Source organism: Thermobia domestica, chromosome 8, assembly GCF_964235325.1.
Source record: "Thermobia domestica chromosome 8, izTheDome1.hap1.1, whole genome shotgun sequence".
NCBI classification, from domain to species: Eukaryota; Metazoa; Arthropoda; class Insecta; order Zygentoma; family Lepismatidae; genus Thermobia; species Thermobia domestica.
In genome coordinates, this window is record NC_137461.1 from 93,713,167 (window position 1) to 93,737,391 (window position 24,225).

At 37.9% G+C, this 24,225-nt stretch overlaps 1 protein-coding gene across 2 annotated transcripts in view; it reads left to right on the forward strand.

The window, feature by feature from the left end:
* The first annotated feature begins 10,845 nt into the window (after positions 1–10,845).
* The window catches only part of RpL6 (ribosomal protein L6), a 28,494-nt gene continuing 15,114 nt past the window's right edge, over positions 10,846–24,225 (forward strand). Inside the window, exons 1-4 of one of the 2 annotated variants that reach the window (XM_081768766.1) lie at positions 10,846–10,987; positions 15,155–15,349; positions 20,911–21,023; positions 23,750–23,910. In XM_081768766.1, coding sequence (XP_081624892.1) covers positions 15,155–15,349; positions 20,911–21,023; positions 23,750–23,910 — 469 coding nt within the window. In that variant the 5' untranslated portion in view covers positions 10,846–10,987. Of the gene's footprint in view, positions 11,057–15,154; positions 15,350–20,910; positions 21,024–23,749; positions 23,911–24,225 lie in introns of both variants that reach the window. The other variant, XM_081768767.1, reaches the window with a different exon arrangement.

Genomic DNA, 24,225 nt, shown 5'->3' on the forward strand with positions numbered 1-24,225 from the left:
CTCACTTTTTCTGCTTGATACAAATTTGAATAGATCACACAAATTTATCCGTTGCTCTGTTACGAGTTCTTTGACCTTTTGACCTCAATAGTCAATATTTTCGTACATGTAGTTGATGATCTGTTACTAAATGAGGAACCAGAGTTCGCTGCGGTTAAAAATAGCTGAAATATTGATTTTTGAAAATTAAAGTATTTCTGGACATTGTCAAAATTCAAGGAGGGTGATTTATAAGTGTTCCTCATAGCCGCACCCATGATTGATTATTTTTTTGAAATATACGTTGTTTTGAATATGTTCATGAAAACACCATCTCAATGTGTGAATCCGTTTCCGAGTTATTAGGTTTTAAGTATTTTGATCTTTAACCTCGATGGTCATTATTTTGGAACTTGTAGCACCTGATGACCAATTACTAAATGTGGAAACACCACTCAGTATGTGGATCCATTTTCGAGTTTTGACCTTTGATCTCGATGGTCACTAATTTTGGAACTTGTAGTACCTGATGACCAATTACTAAATGTGGAAACACCACCTCAGTATGGGGATCCATTTTCGAGTTATTAGGTTTTAAGTATGTTGACCTTTGACCTTGATGGTCATTATTTTGGAACTTGTAGTAGTTGATGACCAAATTCTTACTAAATGTGGAAACACCACTCAGTATGTGGATGCATTTTCGAGTTATTAGGTTTTAAATATTTTGACCTTTGACCTCGATGGTCATTATTTTTGGAACTTAGAGTAGTTGATGACCAATTACTAAATGAGGAAACACCACCTCAGTATGGGGATCCATTTTCGAGTTATTAGGTTTTAAGTATTTTGACCTTTGACCTTGATGGTCATTATTTTGGAACTTGTAGTAGTTGATGATCATTTACTAAATGAGGAAACACCACCTCAATATGTTGCTCCGTTTCTGAGTCATTAGGTTTAATGTATTTTGATCTTTGACCTCGATGGTCATTATTTTGGAACTTGTAGTAGTTGATGAACTATTACTAGATGTGGAAACACCACCTCAATATGTTGCTTCGTTTACGAGTGATTGAGTTTTAAGTGTCATACAAAGGGCGTATCCCACATAAACTATAAGACCCAGGTAAAAATAGACATGATATTCGTAATCAGCATGTCCGAAAACCCCCATATGCCGAGTTTCATCCAAATCGGTTAAAATTATCATAGAAAGGGCGTATTCCACATAAACTATAAGACCCAGGTAAAAAGAATTCTTTGCTATGTAATCTCCTATGTCCGTAGCCTCTGTGGGAAATAAAGGTTAAAAAAGGGAACAAGAACATCCCCATTATTCTCTAGTTTGTTGCTGTGTTCGAATAGGGGTTGAAAAGAGAACGAATACACCCCTAAAAATAATCATAAAAGGGAATGAATACATCCCTGCTATGTTTTATCTGCTATGGTAAATTAAGGGTTGAAAAAGTGATCATAAAAGAGAACGAATACACCCTTAAAAGGGAATGAATCATGTATTCTCTGCTCTGCTGTGTGTTTGTAGTCTCAGTGTAATTTCTGCTATGGTAAAATAAGGGGTGGAAAAAGTGATCATAAAAGAGAACGAATACACCCCTAAAAAATGTTCATAAAAGGGAATGAATCTTATGTATTATTTGCTCTGCTATGTTTCGTAATTAAAATAGGGGTTGAAAAATACGCTTATAAAGTGGAACGAGTTCACCCTAAAAATGGACTATGCTCAAATAAGGGTGGAAAAATAGGCCCACTGCTATGTTACATTAAAACGAGTACACCCCTAAAATATGCTCGTAAAAGGTAACGAAGTTCAAATAGGGTGGAATCCAAAACGAATACACCCCTATTCTCTGCTATGTTCATTATGTTCAAATAGGGGTGGAATACACCCCCGTAGTCTTATGTAATTTCTACTATGTTAAAATAGGGGTTGGAAACGAGTACACCCTTGCTCTACTATGTTCCAATAGGGGTTGAATATTATTTATTCTCTGCTATCTTCAATTAAGCCCACCCAACACAAGTACATACTGATCATGTGTAAAGAATGTTCCTCGAGGTACATTGGAATGTACATAATAGGTACGTGAATAGAGCAATCATGTGAAATACACATGTAAGGAATAAGGTTACTTCCGCCCAAAAGTACGTGCATGACACATACCGAGGAATGTATCTATTATGTGTATATCACGTACCGTGTATGTACTTGACACATTTACTTGGCATTGGCATGTGCCAGGAATGTACTAGGCATGTCAGTAATGTTCCTTAGGGCAGTGCTATGCAACTGGGGGTGCGAGTACTTAAATACTAAAACCTTAACGCTTCATTTTTACGTTCGAATTTAGAAGCTTGTACTTTTAAAAAAAGCCAAGCAACTAACTCTGAAAATATATGCCCTCCTCCGGCATCTGTGTGGCAATTTAACTATCTAGTAAAATACTACAGTAACATTTACGAGCGACTTTTTTTTTTTTTTTACGTTTACCCGCTTAAAGCGTTGCGCCCTTTCTTCGGGAAGAGGTCGGATTGTATAGGAGCATCAATTTTAATATGAGAGGGTCTAGGTGGTGTTTAGTCATCTTTATTTAACATTTTATTCAGTTCACTCATAGGGATGGGCATCAATTAAGTGAGGGCAATTTTCATCTGCCATGGATGCTAAGGAAGATCGTCTGGCTGACATATAAGTCTTAGTCGTTCCTTAACTTCGGCGCCTGAAATGAAGAGAACATAACAAAACACAGTTGCGGTGATTCAGGTTCATCTGGAGCTATAAAACATACGGTGCAATCACATAAATAGACGGTAGGCAAGACAGGAAGGGTGGTAGATGTCATGAGGGTGAAGTGCTATGACGTCACAACACATGGGTATTGTTAGTAAGACGAATGCTGTTAGCTTCTGTTCCTGGGGCGACTCAGGAACTAATGAAGACAAAGGCAGCCCTGTTAGTGGTTGATTTACTGTGCATGAGATGGATAGATGAGCGGTGAAACTGCGCCAGGATGATAAATATCGAAAACTTCCGGATCGACGTTCTCGCGGCCGATGTTCAAATGATACAGGGTCATCAGATGTTGTAAAGGTGTCGGATAATAAACAGCAGGGGTGTCATAGTCTCTATCATAGCGGAGAATGTTCAGGAATACTGGATGTGCAGTTGTAATGCGTTTCGTAATGTATTTTAAGCGGAGAGCCTCAAGATGGGATAAGAGCGGGGGAAAATGAATACGGTCGTAGAGTAGACGGGTTGGGTGGGGGAGCTGGATACGGAAGGCTAAACGAAATGCATGGCGTTCGAGTATTGCTAGCTTTCGATAGTACTTAGGAGGAGCTGGCAACCAAGCTGTGTGACCATAGGTTAAGACCGGACGCATGAAAACTTTGTAAGTGTTTAGGAGGAGATTTGAATGTAGACCCCACGTGGTACCAACTAGTCGTTTCAGTAAGTTAAGTCTGTTTTTGGCTTTCTCGATGACAGTGAGAAGGTGCGGTGTCCAAGTAAGCTTGGAATCGAACACAATGCCCAGATACTTAAGAGTGTTATGGATGGTGACTGGTGAGTTCTCAACATGAAGTCGTAACAAATGAGGATTTCGGTGTACTCTAGATCGACGACCAGATGGTAAGAAAACGATAGCTTGTGTTTTAGTAGCATTGATAGCCAAGCGCCAAACGTTGCACCAGTCAACAAATGTGTCAATTGACTGTTGAAGGTGTTGTTGGATACCAGTAATTGTCCGTCCGACAGCGAGAAATGCAGTATCGTCAGCGAATTGGAAAAGTTGTGTACCAGGAGTGGTTGGTAAGTCGGAGACATATAGCAAATACAGCAGAGGAGAGGAGAAGATCCCTGAGGAACGCCAGAATTAAGGAATATTGGAAATGACAGAGCATCATTGATCGATATGTAAGCAAGTCGGGCTGTGAGAAAGGAGTGTATAGTTCGTATGTAAGAGAGAGGAAGTTGGAAAGAGTATAACTTGTATATAAGACCCTGGTGCCAAACTTTATCGAATGCTTTTTCTAGATCGAATGTAACCAGACATGATGGATGACCCTGGTTGAATTGATTGTATATAGAGGTGCTGAGACGGAACAGGGGGTCCAGAATGCTGAAATTGGGGCGAAATCCAGCTTGATGCAATGGTAGAAGAGCGTTAGTCTCTAAGTGATCGTGGAGACGACGCACTAATATACGTTCAAATATTTTGCTGAACGTAGACGTCAATTGTATAGGTCGATAAGAGGTAACGTCAGAGGGTGGTTTATTAGGTTTAGGAAAGAGTAATACTTTTGAGTACTTCCAAGTGATGGGGAAAAAACCAGTACGGAGTATAAATGTATAAATAAAACTGAGGATGGTGAAGACAACAGGAGGTGCGTTTTTAATGAGAGTATAGGTAAGCCCATCAAAGCCTGGTGCAGTATTGCGTTTTTTAAGGAGAGTAGACTGGATGTCTGGCGGTTGGATGGGTACTGTGAGTGCATTATTTGGTTCCAGAGCGTGACGATGATGTGGTTGCAAATGTGTTAAGTTAGGATCAGATAATCGATCGATTTCTGCAAGTAAACGCTGTGGAGTATGCCAGCCAGGTAAGGGAGTAAAGATATTTTGGAAGTGGGCGGCAAAGGTATTGGCCTTGTCCTGATCAGAAGAGAGTGCTTGCTGGTTTATAACTAGTGGGTATGGTGTCCTTTGAAATTTGCCAACGAGTTGATTGAATTGTCGCCAATATTTAGTAGGATGCGATGTTTCGTTGAGTTTATTACAAGTTCTGGTCCAGTGAAGGCGTTTGTATGCGATTATGTAGTTATGAGTGATGCGAAGATATTGTCTATGGAGGCGAAGTGCTTCTAAATTACGGCTGCGGGTGTATTCTCTGTAGGCACGTCGAGCTGCAGTTATGAGAGAAAGGTATCGTGGAGGAAGTTTCGGTTTGTGCGGAGAAATATATGCGGTTGGAATGTGTTGATCAGCAGCTGTATGTAAGGTCTGAGTGAGATGCTGAACGGCAGTGTCTAGGTCATGTTGTGATGTTAGCTCTAGAGTATCAGAAAGTGCTGCGGTGATGGTCGCTTGGTACGCTGGCCAGTTGGCCTGATGATACACATATACTTTTCTCTTCGGTATGGAATTGTGTGAAGAAGTGTTGGTAGCAAGAGACAGCTTGATAGGTATGTGATCGCTCCCCAAAGAATCTAAAACGTCAATATTGATATGAGAGTTGAGTGTTGTAGAGGATATAACGACATCAGGTGTGGTATTGCTAGATGGTCGAGTTGGCCGAGGAAGTACATGGAAGTGGCCGGTCGTATTAAGCGTGAGGAAATTCAAAAATCGTTGTTTTTCGTGTTGAGGCCGGCTGTGAAAATTGATGTCTCCCATGATAATGAATTTACGATAGGTGTCAGACAGGTATTGAAAAAACTGATATGGTATATCCTGTCTCGGCCTGACATAGATAGTTGCAAAAGCTATAGTATGATTCTTGAGATATAAGAGAACAACATTGTATTCGGGCAACTGAAGAGCAGGAGGTAGAATAATAGATCGATGGGGAATGCGTGATTGCAAGCCAAGAGCTGTACCTCCATGGAGCCGAGCGCCGTTCGGTCCATCATGTCTGTGGAGAACGTATTTAGGAATATAGCAGGGTATATAGGGAGCCAGGAACGTTTCGTTGAGAGCAAAAGCGGTGATGTTTTCCTCCAGAAGAAGTTGTTGAAACAGTACTTGATGCGTAAGAAGAGATCTTATGTTCAAAAATAAGAAATGGTAAGCCATAATGGTGTGGACCAGAAGAATGGAGATAGCACTGATACTACGGAACATGTTCAAACAGCCGTTTCAATAGGTTGAATTTGGAAATGAACGTTGGATCCACTGTATGTGGCGTGTAATGTGAGATTGTAAAGAAGTTTAGCGGAGTGAATGATTTGGTTGAGGACGTGCTGGCGCTGAAATGGCAGGATGTTCTGTAAAGTAAGAGTTATGAATCTTAAGAGGTCTTCTACTGTGACAGGATGTGTCAGCGAGTTTGCAGGTGGGGTGCTGTCATCAGAAGTTTTGATGGGTGCTACTAATTCTGGTTTATCAGGTGCAGGTGTGGGCTTGGCACGACAACGGTAGCTGTATGTAGGGTGTTTTTCAGGGCAAGTGGTGCATTGAGGAGGTGCGCTTGAATTGGGACAATTTCGGGTCAGATGATTGCCACTACAGTACCCGCATTTGACGGTGTTTGTACAATTATGGGTGTAATGATCGTTATATGTTTTGCATTTCTCGCATCGTATTGGAAGAGGTGGGGGCGTTCGAGAAGGCTCTACCTTGTAGCGGCGTCGATAGATATAAGCACCGTTAGCTAGAAGATGATCAATTATTTGCTGCTGGTCAGTCAAAACACGCACAAGGTAGGTAGGGCCAGTGTTGTTACGAATTCTAATACATTTTTTGATTTCCAGGCCCTCGTATCGCAGCTCATCAAAGATCTCGTCATCAGTAAGTTCGGGTTCAATGCCTCGGATAACTACTGATAGAAGTGGTGGACGACGAGGTGGCGGAGGTGTTTTCCGTTGGCTCGGATTGAGAGGTGTCAACACAGCCTGCGGCCCAAAAATTTCATAGGTAGCTTTGTTCCTAACATGAATATGAAAGTTAGGGTTTGGAGATTTCAATATGATTCCATCCCTAGTAGGAATGATTTGGTGGACATCAGCGCGCGGAACATATTTATTGATTTGCATGAAGATGGCACGTGCAGTCCGGTACTTGGTATCGAAGTTCTTTAGGATGAAATTATACATGGTTTCTCTGTTAGCTGGCGAAGTAGGAGAGGATGGCGCATTAGCCCAGTCCATCTCGGTGTTTCTCGCAGTCGCTGAGGCATTGGAACATTCTCCATCAGAGCTATAGTGCCTTGGTTTCTTAGCGTCTGATTCCTTGGAAGGCCTAATTGGAGATCGTGACCGAGATCGAGATCCAGTCTGCTTAGAGGTATCTGCTTTAGTGGTCTTCGTACCAGCAGAGTGACCTGGTTTCGTGGCTGTACCCTTCGCTCCCGTCGGGGAGGGGGGCATGATGATGATTTAACCTAGCACAGGGTGCAATTCAGATGAAAGTGTTTCGAAGCAATAGTATGAATGAGGAGTTTGAGGAAGCAATACGTCCTCGCGGAGATGTCGGTCAGTGCAAGCACTGGCCCTCCACAGTAATAAATGAAGAAACGATTAGAGGATGATGATGATGGCCACGGGCTCCCACTTGAGTCAGCAATACGGACTGCAAGGGGATGTCGATTGTCTGGAACAGAACAATCCTCCCTATATGAACAAAAAGACAGTTAGATGCTCGCAGAGCGTTAGTAATCGGTCTCAAGTCTATAGATCAATGATCGATCCTGAATTCTGAGAGAGATGTGTTACGAGCGACCGAGCTCTAACCTATAATCTTAGAATTCAAACCTTTGATTTACGGTTATTTGTGATTTCACGTTTATAACAAAGACAAATATTTTTAAAAGAGTGTAGTTTAAATAAATTACTGAAATAAATATTTGTCACAAAGTTTATCCTTTTAAATTATTGTTCAAAGGCCTTTGCCTTTAGTAAGCCTTCTCCGAAATACATGCAAATGAATTGTGCTGCCATCTTTGGAGCTCTTTTAAAATACACATATATGTTTCTCGACAATGAGATCTCAGAAACTACAGGCTCTAGAAAGATGACGTTTTCACTGATCGATTGCAAATTTCATGTAGATTGTCCAGTTCTAATTGAATATTTAAAAAACATGGGCACTATTTCTTTAGTACATTTTTACGGGTACATTGGAAGTGTTGAACTTTCAAAAAAATAAAATAAAACATCACATCCTAATCATTACACATTCCAACACCACACTGTTGTATATAGCGGTTGTATATGTCTCCGGCATTTGTTTCATAGCCAAATAATAATGGAAAAGGAAGGATAACCATTTCCTGAAGGATGTCTATATTATCAGACTGAATTTCTTTAAGGAGTTAGTTTATACTTACACTTACGTCTTCCCGAAAAGTTTATTTAACGTCTAGTTTTAACGTACAGGTTTTGAACTAATTCTCTGCTGTGTAACGTCACAATATAACCATCAATGCTAATTTTATGAGGACAATTCTGCCAGTGGGGTTTAGAATGTTACAACCTAGAGAACGCATCAAACGTCAGAAAATTGCAAAATGACACACACAATATATTACAATGTGGCTAAACTCAGAAAGTGGCTATAGAAGTGAGAAGCATATGGCTAAAAAGCCACTATTGGCTCTTTGGAAATTATGTGACTAACGACGTTCTCAAAATGGCCAGATCTCGTCACAAAGTGGCTAAATTGGCAACCCTAGTCGCAATACGAAACTTACGCACAACGATGCCATGGTACATGGGGTATGTGCCATTCACATTCCTCACATTCCAGTGAAGCATGTAAAAGTACCTTTCAAGTGTCAGAAATTCCTCGAAAGGCACGTACCTAGCGACACGTGCTATGCATATGAAATGTACATTTTTCAAGTACCAGGTACGTAAACGGTACATATGGAACTTAAATGGCACGTTCCTAGAATGTACCTGGTTGGGTGGGAGGTTGGAAAATAAGTCATACTATTTTACTATTTCTGCTATGTTAAAATAGGGGTTGGAAAATATGCTCATAAAAGACAACGACTATACCCTTGTTCGTAGGCGTTGGAAAATATGTTCATAAAAGCGAATGAATACACCCCTTCTATGTTTCATATTCTTATCTGTTATCTGATCTTCTGTTATGATGTTCTGCTATATGTTCGTAGGGGTTGAAAAATATGCTCATAAAAGGGAACGAGTTCACCCCTAAAAATATGCTCATAAAAGGGAACGAGTACACCCCCTAAAAAGTTCTCATAAAAGGGAACAAATTCACCCCTAAAATGGAGGTCGTAAAAGACCCTGGGTTCACGGTGTAAGGTGCTCAATTTCCCAGGGGCTCCTGAGTTGTTCTCTGCTGTTCCAGGTCTGTTCCAGGTTGTTCCAGATCGATCCATTTTCTACTACTAACATCAACTTCCACGTACGTATGTACATGATGTGCTTCGAGGAGAGGGGCTGTATCCGTTCCACATTCAAAGAGTGCAACATCTTCATCCAGGAGACAGGGAACTACGTGTTGCTTTTTCTCAATGGGTACAGGAGCATCCGAATGTTTTGCCATTCATTTTGTTCACTGATGAGGCCACTTTCACAAGGAATAGGATAAACAACACCCGCAACTGGCATCATTTGGAGTTACGAAAATCCGAGAGGAATCACTGTTAGACAATATCAGGAACGATTTTCTGTCAACGTTTGGGTGAGGATTCTTTGTGATAAGATAATCGGTCCCTTTGTGTTGCCCCAGCGTTTGACTGGTGACTATTATTTTCATTTCCTGCGCCACGAATTGCCGGTACTGCTGGAAGATGTGAATTTGGAAACTCGGGTGTCTATGTACTTCCAGCACGACGGGGCTCCGTCCCATGCCCCACGACATGTATGTCACTATCTTGACTCCAAGTTTCCTAATCGTGGATAGGTCGCGGAGGACGCAGGTCGCTGATTCACTGCCAACCCCGCTCCCCGGATCTTACACCTTTGGATTTTTGCTTGTAGGGGTGGTTGAAGGAAATTGTGTACAGACGGAGGGCAAACTCACGAGAAGAATTACTCCAGAGTATTCAACAGGCATTCACTGTCAAAGAGCGACGAGCAGACATCCATCGGGCAACAATGCATGTCCTGAGGCGCACTGCAAAGTGCATTCAGGAGGAAGGTGATATCTTTGAAAATATGTTGCACGATCCAAATAATAATGTTGAAGATGAACGCTAGTAGTGTTACGTCTGGGTCTGCCCTCGTGCCTGCCATTGTATTCAACTACATTCCTATTGTGCTCTAATTGATGTACTTTTCGACGATTATTAAACTTATAAGTATTACAATGGTATTAAACCACGTGATTGTAGATTGACTCTTGTAAGGTCCCACAATTCTTCGAATAGTACAGTAATACCAATAACATTCCAATAAGGGACATAATTACTGTATAAGTGTTCAATCAATACAATTGTTTGGTTCCAGTAGAAATATTTCTTTTACGATTAAATTCTTTCGTAAGCATTTTTCTCTGCTTCCTAATGAAGACACTAAATTGACATTTCACCTGGGTTTGTGGTATACAGCGTCGTTTCTCCCCAATTAGATCCTGCTACTCTATTGCCAGTGTTTCCACCCAAGAATGGCGAAAAATTGTTTGAAAAAGGGAATTTTATAGCACAATTCGAAAATGTTCCCTCCATTATTTCCCTCTTGTATGCAGTACGTGGACAAACTGTATACCGTCTGAATGCCTGTTTCAGTAACTTTAAAACGAGGTAAAATACTTAACGTAAACCCAACCACGGGGTATTCTATAAGCTTTCACACGGAACTTGAGAAGTGCAAGCGGCAAAAACTTACTTTCACCCCTATCTCCGAAAGGAAGGGGATTAGACCCTATGTTCATATAGGCATTTTGGCTTAGAATGACCTCCCCTATCACCTCCCAAAATCTTTGCATTTCCTCACCGGACACCCTGGTCGAACACTAGTGTGACTACTCACTCATCAGTACGACTCTGAATAAATCCCAACATTATTTAGGTTAGTTTGGGCTACATTCCGTAATGGTTAATGTTAGCTCAACGGGAAGTCTTGTTTCTAGTTTGCGATAATAAGCATAGCGTTTATAATTGAAATCTTTTGCATTATTTGTGTGGATTTGTGTCCGGTAATTTGACGTATACCGTTACATAATAAGCCCCTATAATGCCTGTTCTTTCTAGTAAATTTGGCGATTCGCTTTCAGATAATTGTGAATTTAGATTATGGCAATACTGAATTTTACGGCGAAACAAAAGCAGATCTCTTCCGGTTGTCGCCACGCAAGGTATGTTGAATGTAGAAGAACAGGATTACAAAATCCTTTTATCTTAGAGTAATCAAACTATAGTAAAGGGTAATTATCATATGAGGTTTTGCAAATATATATAAGGAAAAGGGTGAAGGGTATCTCTAAGTACCAAGTAACAAACAAAAATTTTGACTATTAAGTGTGATAGTATATGTGTATGGAAACATGCGTGTAGTGTGATACTCTTGATAACAACTCGAAACAATTCAAGAGTATATTACGTAGAACATAAATTGATCAAGGATTCCGAAATGTAAATCAGGTGTATAAGTGTATGTTATGTGATAAGTGACAATTTTCGAAGGTGAAGTTCTTTATTAAAAACAAAAACACACTACTAAGATATAGGGCGTATATTGGAGTTCGCTCTCGTATTTAATACTAAAAGAGGTAACTTTATATTTGAGTTACTGAAGGATATTAGCGCATAAATTGGGGATGCGCTTGACGGAAGCAGAAGTTATTACTATATCATTTATGACAACAGGAATAAATTCTAATTACGGGAGGTCGGAATTTTTTCCTAATAATTTCATAACGTTTTTGGTAATTAGTTGTGGTTAGGTAAGGTTACATTTTTCTACTTCCCTTCATCGTTTGTATCGATCAGCAGTTACTTTCAAACAGGTGTGAACTATATTGTCTTTTTCCGGCAACACTTCTTTGTTTTCCATTGTACACACTGCATTTCTATTCCATTTACTTCATATATTACACATTTACGCTTCACTACCAAGAACTAATTTCTTCTGTAAACTTTATCTACTTTTTCACCTCTCCCCCGCACAGTTAGGATTAACCCCAAAATTTTGTCATTAATAATTGCTGGTAATTTTGGGGTTGCGAAGGCAGTGAGGGAAGAGGATCAAACGCGAGGTAAATAGTGAACCTTGTGCAGGCCTAGTTGACTCCTGAAGCTAGTTTGCCAGCTAGAGGTTCGCGATAATGCGAAACACGGACCCGAATTATGTTAGGTTTTTCTAAATTATTTCAGTTTTCGAAACTTGGCACACACATTTTAACCTACTCTCCGTCCCCACTTACCGTGACCATTTCAATGGCTTTAACTGTACTGAAAACTTAGTATAATGCTGTCATGAACGATAATGAAATAAATTGGTGAATAGCGCAATAATATATACAAAGGAGGAGGCAATTAGTTGCCTCTATTGATAGATCGTAGTTCCGTGTGACATTTCGATTTTTAGTTTTATAACGTATGTTAGTAAGGAACAGGAATTACTACATTTTGTGGAGTAACACGGATTATTGGAATGAGTACGAAGTGTGGTAGGCTAAATGTGGGAAGTCGTTGAAAGTAAAGAAATGAAATGTTACATATTCAAACGTGAACATCGTGTTGATAATGTGAACAGAAAAGGGAGCACGTAAGAGACTCGCCTATTCCCTATGGATTAATTCCCTCGCTGCCACTCGGCCTCTGTTGCTTCTCTGCTCTGACTTGGTTAGATAGCATTTGTGGTTTTTACATTAGTTTTTATGGCACATTACCTGACACAGTATTCACTCACAAAACGGTATAGTCGAAAAGTAAATTTAGGGTCACGTTTTGGTGCTTGTTTACTTTTGGCGCACCACATTTTGGAAGATTTATAGGTAAAATTCAATACTTTGCATGAAAAGACATAAAGAACAAATTTATGCAAGCGATAGAATTAAATACAAAATAATACAACGACTTCCCACCAGTATTTTAGGTTTACAAGTGTTTTACGACCGATAAAATGAATCAGTGCATATGAAAGATGACTGTATTAGATACTAGTTTCTACCAGCGATGTATTTCTGCGCAATATATAGATGCTATATTTTATGGTTGCAAGTAGAGGACTACTAGTATGAAACCATGACAAGTGCCACTAAAACTCGTGTAATCTAGAAGACTATCTAGATATATATATTTATTACGTACACTAAAAACTGTTCGTGAAAAAATACTTTTGTCAGCTTATTATGCTTTCTTTCATTCTCTTTTGCTCTACGGTATATTATTATGGAGTAATTCAACTGGTGCTCAAACAGTCTTGAAATCGCAACAAAAAAAAAAAAAAAAAAAAAAAAAAAAAAAAAAAAGTGTTAAAGGGACTACGTGATAATGCTCTTGGAGACCTTTCTTTAAAGGGATGCAAATCATGACAGTGCCCTCAATGTATATCTATAGCTGTCTCATGTATATTAAACTTCGAAAATATCAGTACCCGAAATAAAGTTAATTGCTATAACACAAGATACGGAGACGACCTCGATACACCATATTTCAGGTTAAGTAAAACACAAAAGTTATAAACACACTGCGATGAAGATGTATAAACTTCTACCTACAGAAATGCGTGGTATGTGTAATAGAAACTTTGAGAAACGCTGTAAAACTTGGCTCATTGAAACAATTGTGTATAGCGTTTTAGAATTTGAGAAAGAATTAAAAAAATAAAAAGTGGCTAGTTATGTACCTATATATTCAATGTATATATTTTGTATACTCTCTTGACATTGTGTATTGCAACAAATGTTGTTTAACGACATTAAAAATATTCTATTCGATATCATCCCCTCTCCTAATACCCACCGTCGCTAAAGTGCCTGGTCCGTTCGAACGCATCCCTCTCTCCGCTTAGGCCCCCCTAATTCGCCCTGCTCTGATGTGATTAGATAGCATTCGAGCTTTGCAGTGGCCACCTACCACAGATTGGTTTCTTTTTCACGCATAGTTTTTGTGCTATGCATCCGGATGCCATATTCAAACGCAAATCGTAAAAAAAATTGTAATTTTTCAACAACTACTTCCTATGGCACCCTTATTTCCCTATGCCAAGTGAAATATGTCGCCCAGCGTAATCAGTAAGGAGACAATAAGAAGAAAATTAATGAAAGAATTGTAATTTTTCAAGTATTATTTCAAGTGGTGCGCCACAAGTAAACTGCACGCACGTTTCAGTTGGATTTATTTCTGTAAATTAAACAACACAAAACAGTGGTAATATGGGCTGGTTTCATTACCCAAATCATAGCTATCATCCGACGATGCTTGAACCACCAAAATGTTCGTTCTTTTCCTACTCTCCAGAGGAAGGAGTTATAGTGGATTTGGCCAAGATGATAAATATGGCTAACCTGAACTGAAGCGCTGCTTGAAAAGGCAGAACCTAATACGTCGATAAAAGTATGTACAATATGAAAAAGATCCAGGGATCTGGATTAAGGTGCAGACTACATATACGGGGTTTACTCTTTTCTTTGGGGAACGGTTTATCCTGTCCCTCTCTCGCATAATAGTGTGCCTAGCAAAAAACAATGGATTGAAGCCTCTGTGATTATTCAGACTCACGTTTATGGTAGGCCCCGTTCTTCAAGGCTGAGAAACTCAGTGCTGCCTACCAATTCCGTATAGGATTATATAAGACTATAAACTGATATGCCATAAAAACGAGTACTTCTTAGTCTGCTTGTGCGTGAAGGAAGAAGTGAGTGAAAACTTATCAGGATATGTTTCCACTACAAGCTAGTTTTGCTTAGTAACGAACCACAAAATGAGATTGTGCTTAACGTCGCATGATTGTGCTCTTTAGGCTAAATGAGACGGAAGTAATGAACTACACTTCTTAACCTTAGTTAAAATATTCACAGATAACGGCAAGATTTTACTTTGACTCGGGACAGTGACTTCAATCGGTTCTTATAGGTTCAGTCACATGTTGGAACTGTTTGTGCTTTTGGTGCTATCAGTGGTACTTTAGTGATATATGTACAGTGCTTGAAAAGGCCACTTTCCTGCTCGCCAGTGGCGAGAACTTTATATAAAACATTTGGCGAGTAAAGTTTGTATAAACACTGAGAGTGCAAAATGGACTGGCTAGTACTTGCAAGCAAGATTTTTCAAGCCACGTATATATATTATATAAAGGTTTACATACGTTAAGTAAAAACTTGCCCGGATTAATTCCCGTATCCATTTGGCGCCTACATTAAAAGATAAAAATGTATTGAATTACCTGTATTTTTTCTACACAAGTGATTTTTAGTCTGCATCAAAATATGGTCGCGTTGTATGGGGTACAATTGACTTGGTGGTAATCTTTGTTCTCAGGTAGCTTGTTTTACTTATGTAAATTTTTGTCTTTTCAGATGGCTGATAAAAAAGAATCGCCCGTTAAGGGGACTCCCGCGGCACCTGCAGCTCCTGCAGATGCTAAGAAACCCAAGAAAGTTGGAAAGCCTAGAAATTATGATCTTGGTAATGGTATCTTAAGGTTCAGCAGGTCAAAGATGTACCATAAGAAGGCCCTACACAGATTCATAGGAAAGAAAACTGAGAAGACTGTAAGTATTCATAAATTCACTTTTACACATGTTATCCTTATTTTGAAAGAGGAAGGTCTTACATAATGTGTAACTCTAGTTACTAACGATTAACAGTCGCCGCTCCGTTACCTGCATGCCGACATTTGAAAATACTTATGTTGAACATAAACGTGCTTTGCTCTTATTATTAAAGCAAGGACCGTATTAAGTGTAAATAAGGTTGTAATTGTTATATTAAAGAGTGAAGGATGGTTTGCTCTTAAGACAACTGTAAAATTCAAGATGGCAGGCGTCATTGTGATGTGTCCTTATTTTTCTTTATCCCTATTCCTTCGTGCATTGGTACTTTGGTTATATTTTGCAGGGTTTACCACGTATTAGGGCGCTTCTACACTTTTGTACTACTCTGTATAACAGATTTCTTCCATTTATATCAGTCTTTCTTCCCCAACGGGTGTTCAGTGTAGTTAAATATAAAGATGCTCCCACCTCCTCTCCTTTACTGCCTTCGTGCCTACTGAAGGAAACATTCATGAGTGATGAAATCGTTAGATGCACTGAAATAAAAGTAAAAAGTAAGCGAAAATTCTTAAGAAATTGAAAAGTTTTGCGCCGATTAAGTAACATTTCAGCAATAAACATGGTAATACATGTAAACTCATAACAGTACTCACCTTGCTTTGTTGTATCCTGATAATATTAAAAGATAAAGTCAAGCGTCGATAAATGTTATCATTGTCAAGACGTAGGTAAGAAGAAAGGTTCTAGTGAGGATAAGGTATATAGGAGCTAGTTACATTAGAAAAAATAGAATATTTACAGTGGTGAAGAAGAAATTTTTCATACGTTAAAATTTTCATTTTTGCACAAGTGTCAAAAGTTAGAGCGCTCACCTCTGGTGCTTGGGGTCCCGGGTTCGATTCCAGCCCCCGCCAAGTGAACTTTGTGGCGGACAAACACCGTGCTCGTGGGTTTTCTCGGGGTTCTCCCGTTTCCTCTCACTTTCTTCATTCCACCATTTCACTCATCTCTCATCACCGTCTCCTTTAGCCTAACCGGCATAACCGTGGGACGTAAAACTTACAGATTTCATTTCATTTCATTTCGGAGGAAAATAGCTTTTTTTGAAGATCAAATGGAACATGAATTTATATATTAGTATATTTGATCCTTCGTATAGAGATAACACTTCATACTCAGTTATAAAAAAATGTAAGTACAGGCACTTAGGATGAAATGATCGGATATTCTAATCACTTAGCTCTTAAGAGTTTGCAGGCAAGTTATTTCCATATGAACATATGAAAGAAAAGAACAAATAAACCAACATGTAAATTCATCCTCGTTTTAATCTTAAAAAGCATCCCGACTATCCACGTAGAAGTGAGTGAAATATCAGAAATCAAGAATGAACAAAGACACAAGGTACGTAAAAAGAACCCTGTTGCTAGAATAAGTATATACGTATAAATATTTATTTGCAATAATACTAACTCGTTGAGGTTGCATGTTTTATGTAATTCCCGCACAATAAATAAGGAGTAACCTACTTCTGCATCAGGTGACGAATTTCCTTATTCTAACAAAACATCCGTCTGCTCTGAAAACACTCTCCAACATCAATACTGTTCTAGGAGTCGTTTTTTTTTTCTTTTATATGAACATTGTTGAAAGTTGTGTGTTGAATGCTTCAGGGTAGACCTATATTGTGCACAAATACTTAGAAAATTAGTCCGTAAAAGCAAAGGTAGGTTATTCTTCATTCATTTGGTATGTATTCTGTAGTACCCATCAGTAAATAATTCTCATACAATTACTTATCGAGCGTATGAAAGACATTGTAATACCCCAAATTACTCACGTAGCAATGCTCCTAATCAATTTCTTCATTATTTACATTATTTCGATCCTTAAGCCCCTAGGAATATGGAAAGGTATTTAAACCAATATAAAAGTTATTTTGTAGAGGAAAATACTTTAAGCGTCATTTAGGAAATTTCTTTGAGCGTGTGGTGCTACCTATGAAAGTATGATAAAAACATATATTAGCACTACGCTAAAAGAACACATAAAGGAGTCCCAAGAGGAAAAAGAACCTATGTCAGGTTTACGAAAGCATCTACAAATTACTAAACACTCAGTACAGAATTTGAACGTTTGCACTGTGCTTCTTCAAACACCGAAAGAAGTGTATTTGAAGCGTATTGTTACAAGAATCGGAAAAAAAAAAAAAAAGATTGGAACTTCGTTATCATATATCAACAAAAATAAAACCAAAGAATTACTTAAAATCTTTATTACAAACATATTTATTGATGAGATACACATAATACGCTCTGAATTACAAAAATCAAAAATTTGAGAATTACTTATAACCATAGTAAGAGAATAATAGCTTAACGGGGCTCAGTGGTGGAGCGTTCACCTCTGGTGCATGGGGTTCCGGGTTCAAACTCTGCTCCCACCAAGTGAACTTTGTGGCGGACAAACACCGTGTGCGTGACTTTCCTCGGGGTTCTCCCACTTTCTTCATTCCACCATTTCATTCATTTCTTATCACAGTCTCCTTTAGTCTAGCTGGTATAAACGTGGGACATAAATCTCAGATTTCATTTCATTTCATTTCAATAACAGCTTGACCTGAGTACAGGCTCACAAGTGATTTAAGTGAAATGTGTATTTGGTGATTAAGATGATACGCTGAGTAAAATGAATCTCAAAGGTTGTTGGCTATAAGAATAGTAATAATAATAATAATAAAACGCATTATTTGTAATTACCAATGGAAACAATGTGAAGATCGTGTTGTGAAGGGGACTTAAGCCATTGTATGCCCCTGAGGAAGAGTGACCAAGTGTTTCACTCGAAATGTTAGCGGAAAGATTAATTAGGAACGTTGTTAGGTAATTTGAGCTACATGCGATGTTAGAATAAAAGCGAAATCTATTTCCACACTCAGTAGAAGTAAATTATTGTCCTCTCAATAATATAAGTGGGCGGTCACACTGATCCTCAGAATTTACTTCGCAATAAGTTGACGAAAGGAAGATGATTATGATGGTCTTAGTACATATTTCTTTTTAAGCGTCTTACTCCGTAAAGAACCAAAATAAATTATGCACGTGTAGAATATGCTATACTTTTCCAAAAAGTATTTTTCTTTTGTAACTGAATACACATTCTTCATATTCCTTTCATCAAAACTTTTTCACAATCAATATCTTTTGGTTTAAAATTGTAAAATTATTTCAAGGTAATTTCTGTACTAGCATGAATTGTATATGAATACGTACTGCACTCAGTATGATATAATATGTAAGATTTTTTAATAGTAAGACGTTTCTAATCCATAATGGCTTTTCATTTTTTTTTTTTTTTTTTTCATTTTTCTTTCTATTCACAATATTAACAGCTAGCTGAAATAGTTGTTTTTAGCATGAGAAGGTTAGGTCTGTGGCAAATATGTGAAAGATTCTTTTCCAACCCCATAGGATACGTATTTGAATCGAAATGAAAAGATAGAAACCCAACTTGACCCAAGTACTATTTTCACAAGTTTCGAATCCTTTCAAACTTCCGCCGTTATTGTTTGCGAAAAGTATTCTTTTCCTCTTAGGATCCAAGTCTAGAGTTAATGATAAATGCCGAGGTCAATCCAAGTTATGTTCAGTAGTTCATTTTAAACTGTTTGACCTTGTCCTCGTTTTCTCCTTTAGAGGAAAAATTTTCGAAAACTCTGACACGTCTCAGCTTAAAGGATTTTATACAACCAAGTTCCATCTGCCTAACTTTGAAAAGCTCGTGGGATAACATATTTTCGTCATAAATTTTGAACTCACTCAGACCATAAGATGTGCATTTATGAGATAAAAACCCGGCCCGAGTCATGTGCTAGCTCCGGTGATGAAACAGATAGCATCTATTGGAATATGGAGGTTAATTATTCCTGCCCCCTTAGAAGCGGAAGTTTTGAAAACACGAACACATGTCCAATTATTTTTAGATAGACGTTTAATATACCAAGTTTCTCCGAACTTGAGATACTCCTGACACACAAACTGTTGGTTCTTTAAATTTTGACTCCCACCATTAAGGATACGCATTTTAATCTTGACACGATAAAAACTCAGTTAAAGGTAGCTACTGTGTTCAAAACTTATGTTTAAACTGTTCAGGCCTTTATATACGTAAACATTCCAGTTACAGCAAAAAGACCATGACCACGTGTGTATAGTACCCAACTAAAAATTCGATTTAAATCAGTTCACTAAGGCTAATTCCCATACGTCCTATTCTCCCCCCCTCTCATATATATATATATATATATATATATATATATATATATATATATATATATATATATATGAATAACTTCATAACAAACAAGAAACCTGAAAAGAAACACGAATCACAACTATTCCCTGTTCAGCGTAAGCTCTAAACTCCGATAAACAAAATATTTATATCCTTCCGCTCGTCACAAATACGATTGACTAGTGATGTATCATTCCCACTCCCCAGGGGGGGAGCAAATTATACACGTGCATTGTGACAATATTGTCTCGTGTTGTCCAGATACTTACGGCAGTAGCAGAAAAGAAAGAAAAATACTTGAAAGACTTTTTCAAAAAAAAAAAATTAAATTTAGCTGGTAAGCAATTGTTGCTTAGTGAGGGAAGGTTTCTCTTGTTGGTGTTTCACCACAACACTCGCGGAACCGGGATTCGTGTGAGACATTTTTCAGACGTAAAAGCAGAACACGCCTCCACAGTTGAATTGGCGCCATAATTACTGCGCATGCTTAGTGTTTATTTTATTTCTATTGTTTCATTAAACACACTCGATTGCAGCATTATTAGATCCGTATTATATTTCTGTCATTTATAATAATGAAATAGTTTTATATGGAGCTTCATACTGAAAGTAATAATCAAATCATATGAACTATTTTGCGGAGGAGTACAAGCGTCTGTAGACCAACAGCAAATCAGCGAGATGTAGTTTCACGTGGCTTTGTTTATCACAGTTTAGAGCTTAGGCCGAATGGAGAATAGACCCATGGAGAAGGGCGTGTTGGGACAAAATCTGTGAAGGAAGAAAGAAAGAAAATAAACAGAACCAGAAAGAGGTTAGGAAAGTAATTTCCACCCAAATCAGTTCCCATGATCTTCCGCCCACTTGATACATCACAAGATATTCTCCTACTACTTGAAAATATTATTCAATACCAAACTCAATAGCTATGTAAGTATATAAAACAAAAACAGAAGGTGTTAGGCTATGATAATAATCTAATATAGTTCACTGTAATAAGTGAACTAATTATGAACTTTATAAAAATTTGCTACTTTTCACCCGATGCCTCCTCACTGTTTTATGCAAATATAATTTGACATTTCTCAAAATGTTCGACTGAAAAGCTACACGAAATTAATACTTCGATTTTCAGTTTTATATTTATGTATAGGTGATTTCATATTTTTAAAATATTCGTATACATTAAGCATGAAAATTTTTTTGTATCGTGCATTAATTGTATATGAGCAATTCGTAACCGGCACTCTACTTTTTTATTTTAGCCCAAACCGAAGAAGCCTGTGTTTGTCGTGAAACCAATTGGCGGAGAGAAAAATGGTGGTACCAGGAAAGTTTTGTTGAAGAAGAGACGAAACTACTACCCAACGGCAGACAGGTTAGAATAATTCATTTTCCATTCATGTATATAAGGTATATTTAAAACATATCACACCTTCTGTCGATAAAATAATTTATTCAGATAACAGTGAGTAATCTTCTTCAAAGTAGTTCCCGGCAGGAGCTCATGTGGTTCGGATTTCACATTAAGCTGTAGGCGCACGTCTCATATAGCGTCGCTGCCGAAAAGAACGCTAAAGTAAAAATCAAATTCTTCAGAATAGTCCCCTTGGGATTGCACTTCTTTATTCCAGCGGTCGTACTGATGTTGAGTTGGTAGGTCGTATTATTCCACAGTGTCTTCTCTGGAATCAAGTCAAATTCTTTTCGGCATTTTCAACTATGAAGAGACAACAGTCACATGATTTTAGGTCGAGGGTCTAGGGAATCCGATGAATCACGGGACTATACTATGTTTAGCCAAAGAAGTTTGAATCACTGAATCAGATGCCAAGTATGAGCGGGACATTGTATTGATGGACCTGCCAAATTTCCGCTACCCTACAGGTTCAGTCGGTTGCGTCGTACACTAGGATGAGGGCTCGGTTGTGTCGTACACCAGGATGAGGGCAACGAAGGACCTTCTAGTGGTACTCCTTGGTAACAGTTGTGCCTTGTGGTGTGTACTTGTAATGCATCACCTTTACATTCTTACGGACCTGCTGTCCTTTTTTAGCATCAGGGGTGATGAATGTCTCCGTTGTGAAGAATTTATCTATGTTTCTAGGTCAAACTCAGGAAACCACGTCTCATGACCAGTGATCTCGGTGTTAAGGAAGGTGAGATCTTTGTCCAACACATACGCTTCTCCAAAACAATTGAGCGTGTAAATTAATCTAGGTCCCTTAATATTGTCAGTTTTACAACAACGCATTCAAAGTAATAGGGGGAAAGAATAACGAGACTTTCCAACACAGCTCACAGTTTCCTATTTGAAATATTCTGCTCCTTTTCTGTTACTTAATGTAATGATACACTTAAAACAAAATAGTACCTTCTCAAATACAGAAAACTTTGTGCAAGAAATTACGCTTTTCTACAAGAAAAAGAAGTATGGTTAAAAATACAGCTGGAGGTGAACTTGGCACTGTAAGATAATTTTTACTGTGATATTGAGGGTATTTTTTTAACACTGTCGTTGGGGCTTTTGTTTATTGTAATTAAATACTGGTATCTAGTAATCCGCGGAAGTTTAGAATCACATACTGTGATCAGCTTGTCGTGTTAAGATATACCCAAGCTCGTTAAATCATCCTAATGAGGAGTACTCAAGGATCTTGTATTGATCTTCATTTGAAGAATTTTGGTGGCTGCGAGAATACTTTCGGGTTAGTAATCTGGATAGTAATTTAAAATGTGTTCCATTAGTAATTTGTCGTATCCATTTAGTGAAGAAACTATGCCGGACAGTTTTTTCTACTTAGTTTAAGCATGATGACAATGACTTACCATTCAGAATAGTTCATAAAAGACCATTGCGGATCTCGAGACCACTAAATTGCAATTCATTTTGCAACATTGAATTTTTTCTTAAACCTGCGTTTAGAATAGATTAAGATTTAAAGTTTTGGAGCTTAATAGTTCGTATGTCATAAAAATATCAGTGGTCGAAAGAAACAGCTTGAAAACAGTTGCTAAGAGTTAAGTGCTTGATAAGAAAAATAGTGTTGGGTGCAGTATCTAATTTAAACTCCAAGAGTCAAAAAGTATGAGAATGGGCCGGAATCAAAACTAGACCGAAGATTCGTATTAGATCTTTGGATCATTCACAAATTTTATTTATTAATTTTATGTATAGTAAAAATCAGGGTGGGTTGATTTATATCAGTCTTATTTAAATCAAATTCCGAAATAATTTAAAGTGGAAATAAGAAACTCCCGTTTCTGTTATTATTTCTATTATGGAAGATTATAATCATAATAATGAGACTCTAATGTATGTACAGCACAGTATGAAAACGAGTGTCATGCAGAGGATGGGGAAAATTCCGTTTTGAACGGATAACGGGGCAATCCTGCTTTCTTCTCTTCGTAACATAGGGCTTTTAAATCGTTAACTGTTCCAAGGGGGAAATCGCCATGGACCTTTAAGACGAAAATTTCTTTTGTGTGCACGTCTGTTTGTTCCCAGATAATAGGGGCATATTTAGAAGAGTCCGATTTCCTTTCCGAAAATTAAAAATTTTGTAGATTTTATAACGTCAGGTGAAATTGATGTATTTTATATGTATTTCGTGCCGCAAGCTAGTTCCGATTTTTTAAAGATATGCCCATGCCAAATATCGGTAACTTTCGTGAAAAAAGTGTCATGTTGATCAACGTTGCTGTACTTTTTCCTTAATGCGTAAGAAACATGGTTTGGGAGTGAAATAGGTTAAGGATTGGGGATTAATTCAAAATTCAACCCCTACACTTTCACTTAAATGGCATAATTAACATTTAGTACTAATTTATGTTTTTCTTTAGTTTGCGACTTGTACGAGAAAGATTTGATTTAAATCAAAAAATCATTTTTTTTTAAATCGTGATTATTATTTTTTTTCCACCCTGGTAAAAATTACCTCTCGGGAAATTTCAGTTATTGCTTGATAACTGTAGAGCAGTGTTGGAAAAACAGAAATACCCACTATTTGTCCTTGCCTTTCCATAACCAGAGTTTTCAGTCGTCCTTACAACATGTAATATATAAATATTATAGTGTATTATAATACTTTTATGTTACAGGATTAAGAAACATCCAAGCAAGAAGCTCTTCTCACAGCATACTCGATATATTCGGAAGAATTTAACACCAGGTAGAGTTCTAATCGTTCTGGTTGGACCACACAGAGGGAAGAGAGTGATATTATTAAAACACCTGAAATCTGGAATGCTTCTTGTTACTGGTACGTAATATATGATTTCTTAGATCATTAGTTAACTCGGATGTTTGGGGAAATTAAAAAAAAAAAAGTTTATAAATATGCATAAAATTAGAGGAACCCGCTGAAGGGACGAATTCATTTTATGTGGAATGAGTCTTAACAGTTCACTTGCTAGTGTTCCTATTTGGGAACAGTATATAATATAGGTTTTCAAAGTTCATGCAGTGAATGACAATGCAGTTCATCTTTCGTTTATGCTTTATAAAGGTCTAAAGTCAATTTTAAGAGCATTCAGTATACTTGAAAACTGGTATTACGCCTTATATACAATTTAGT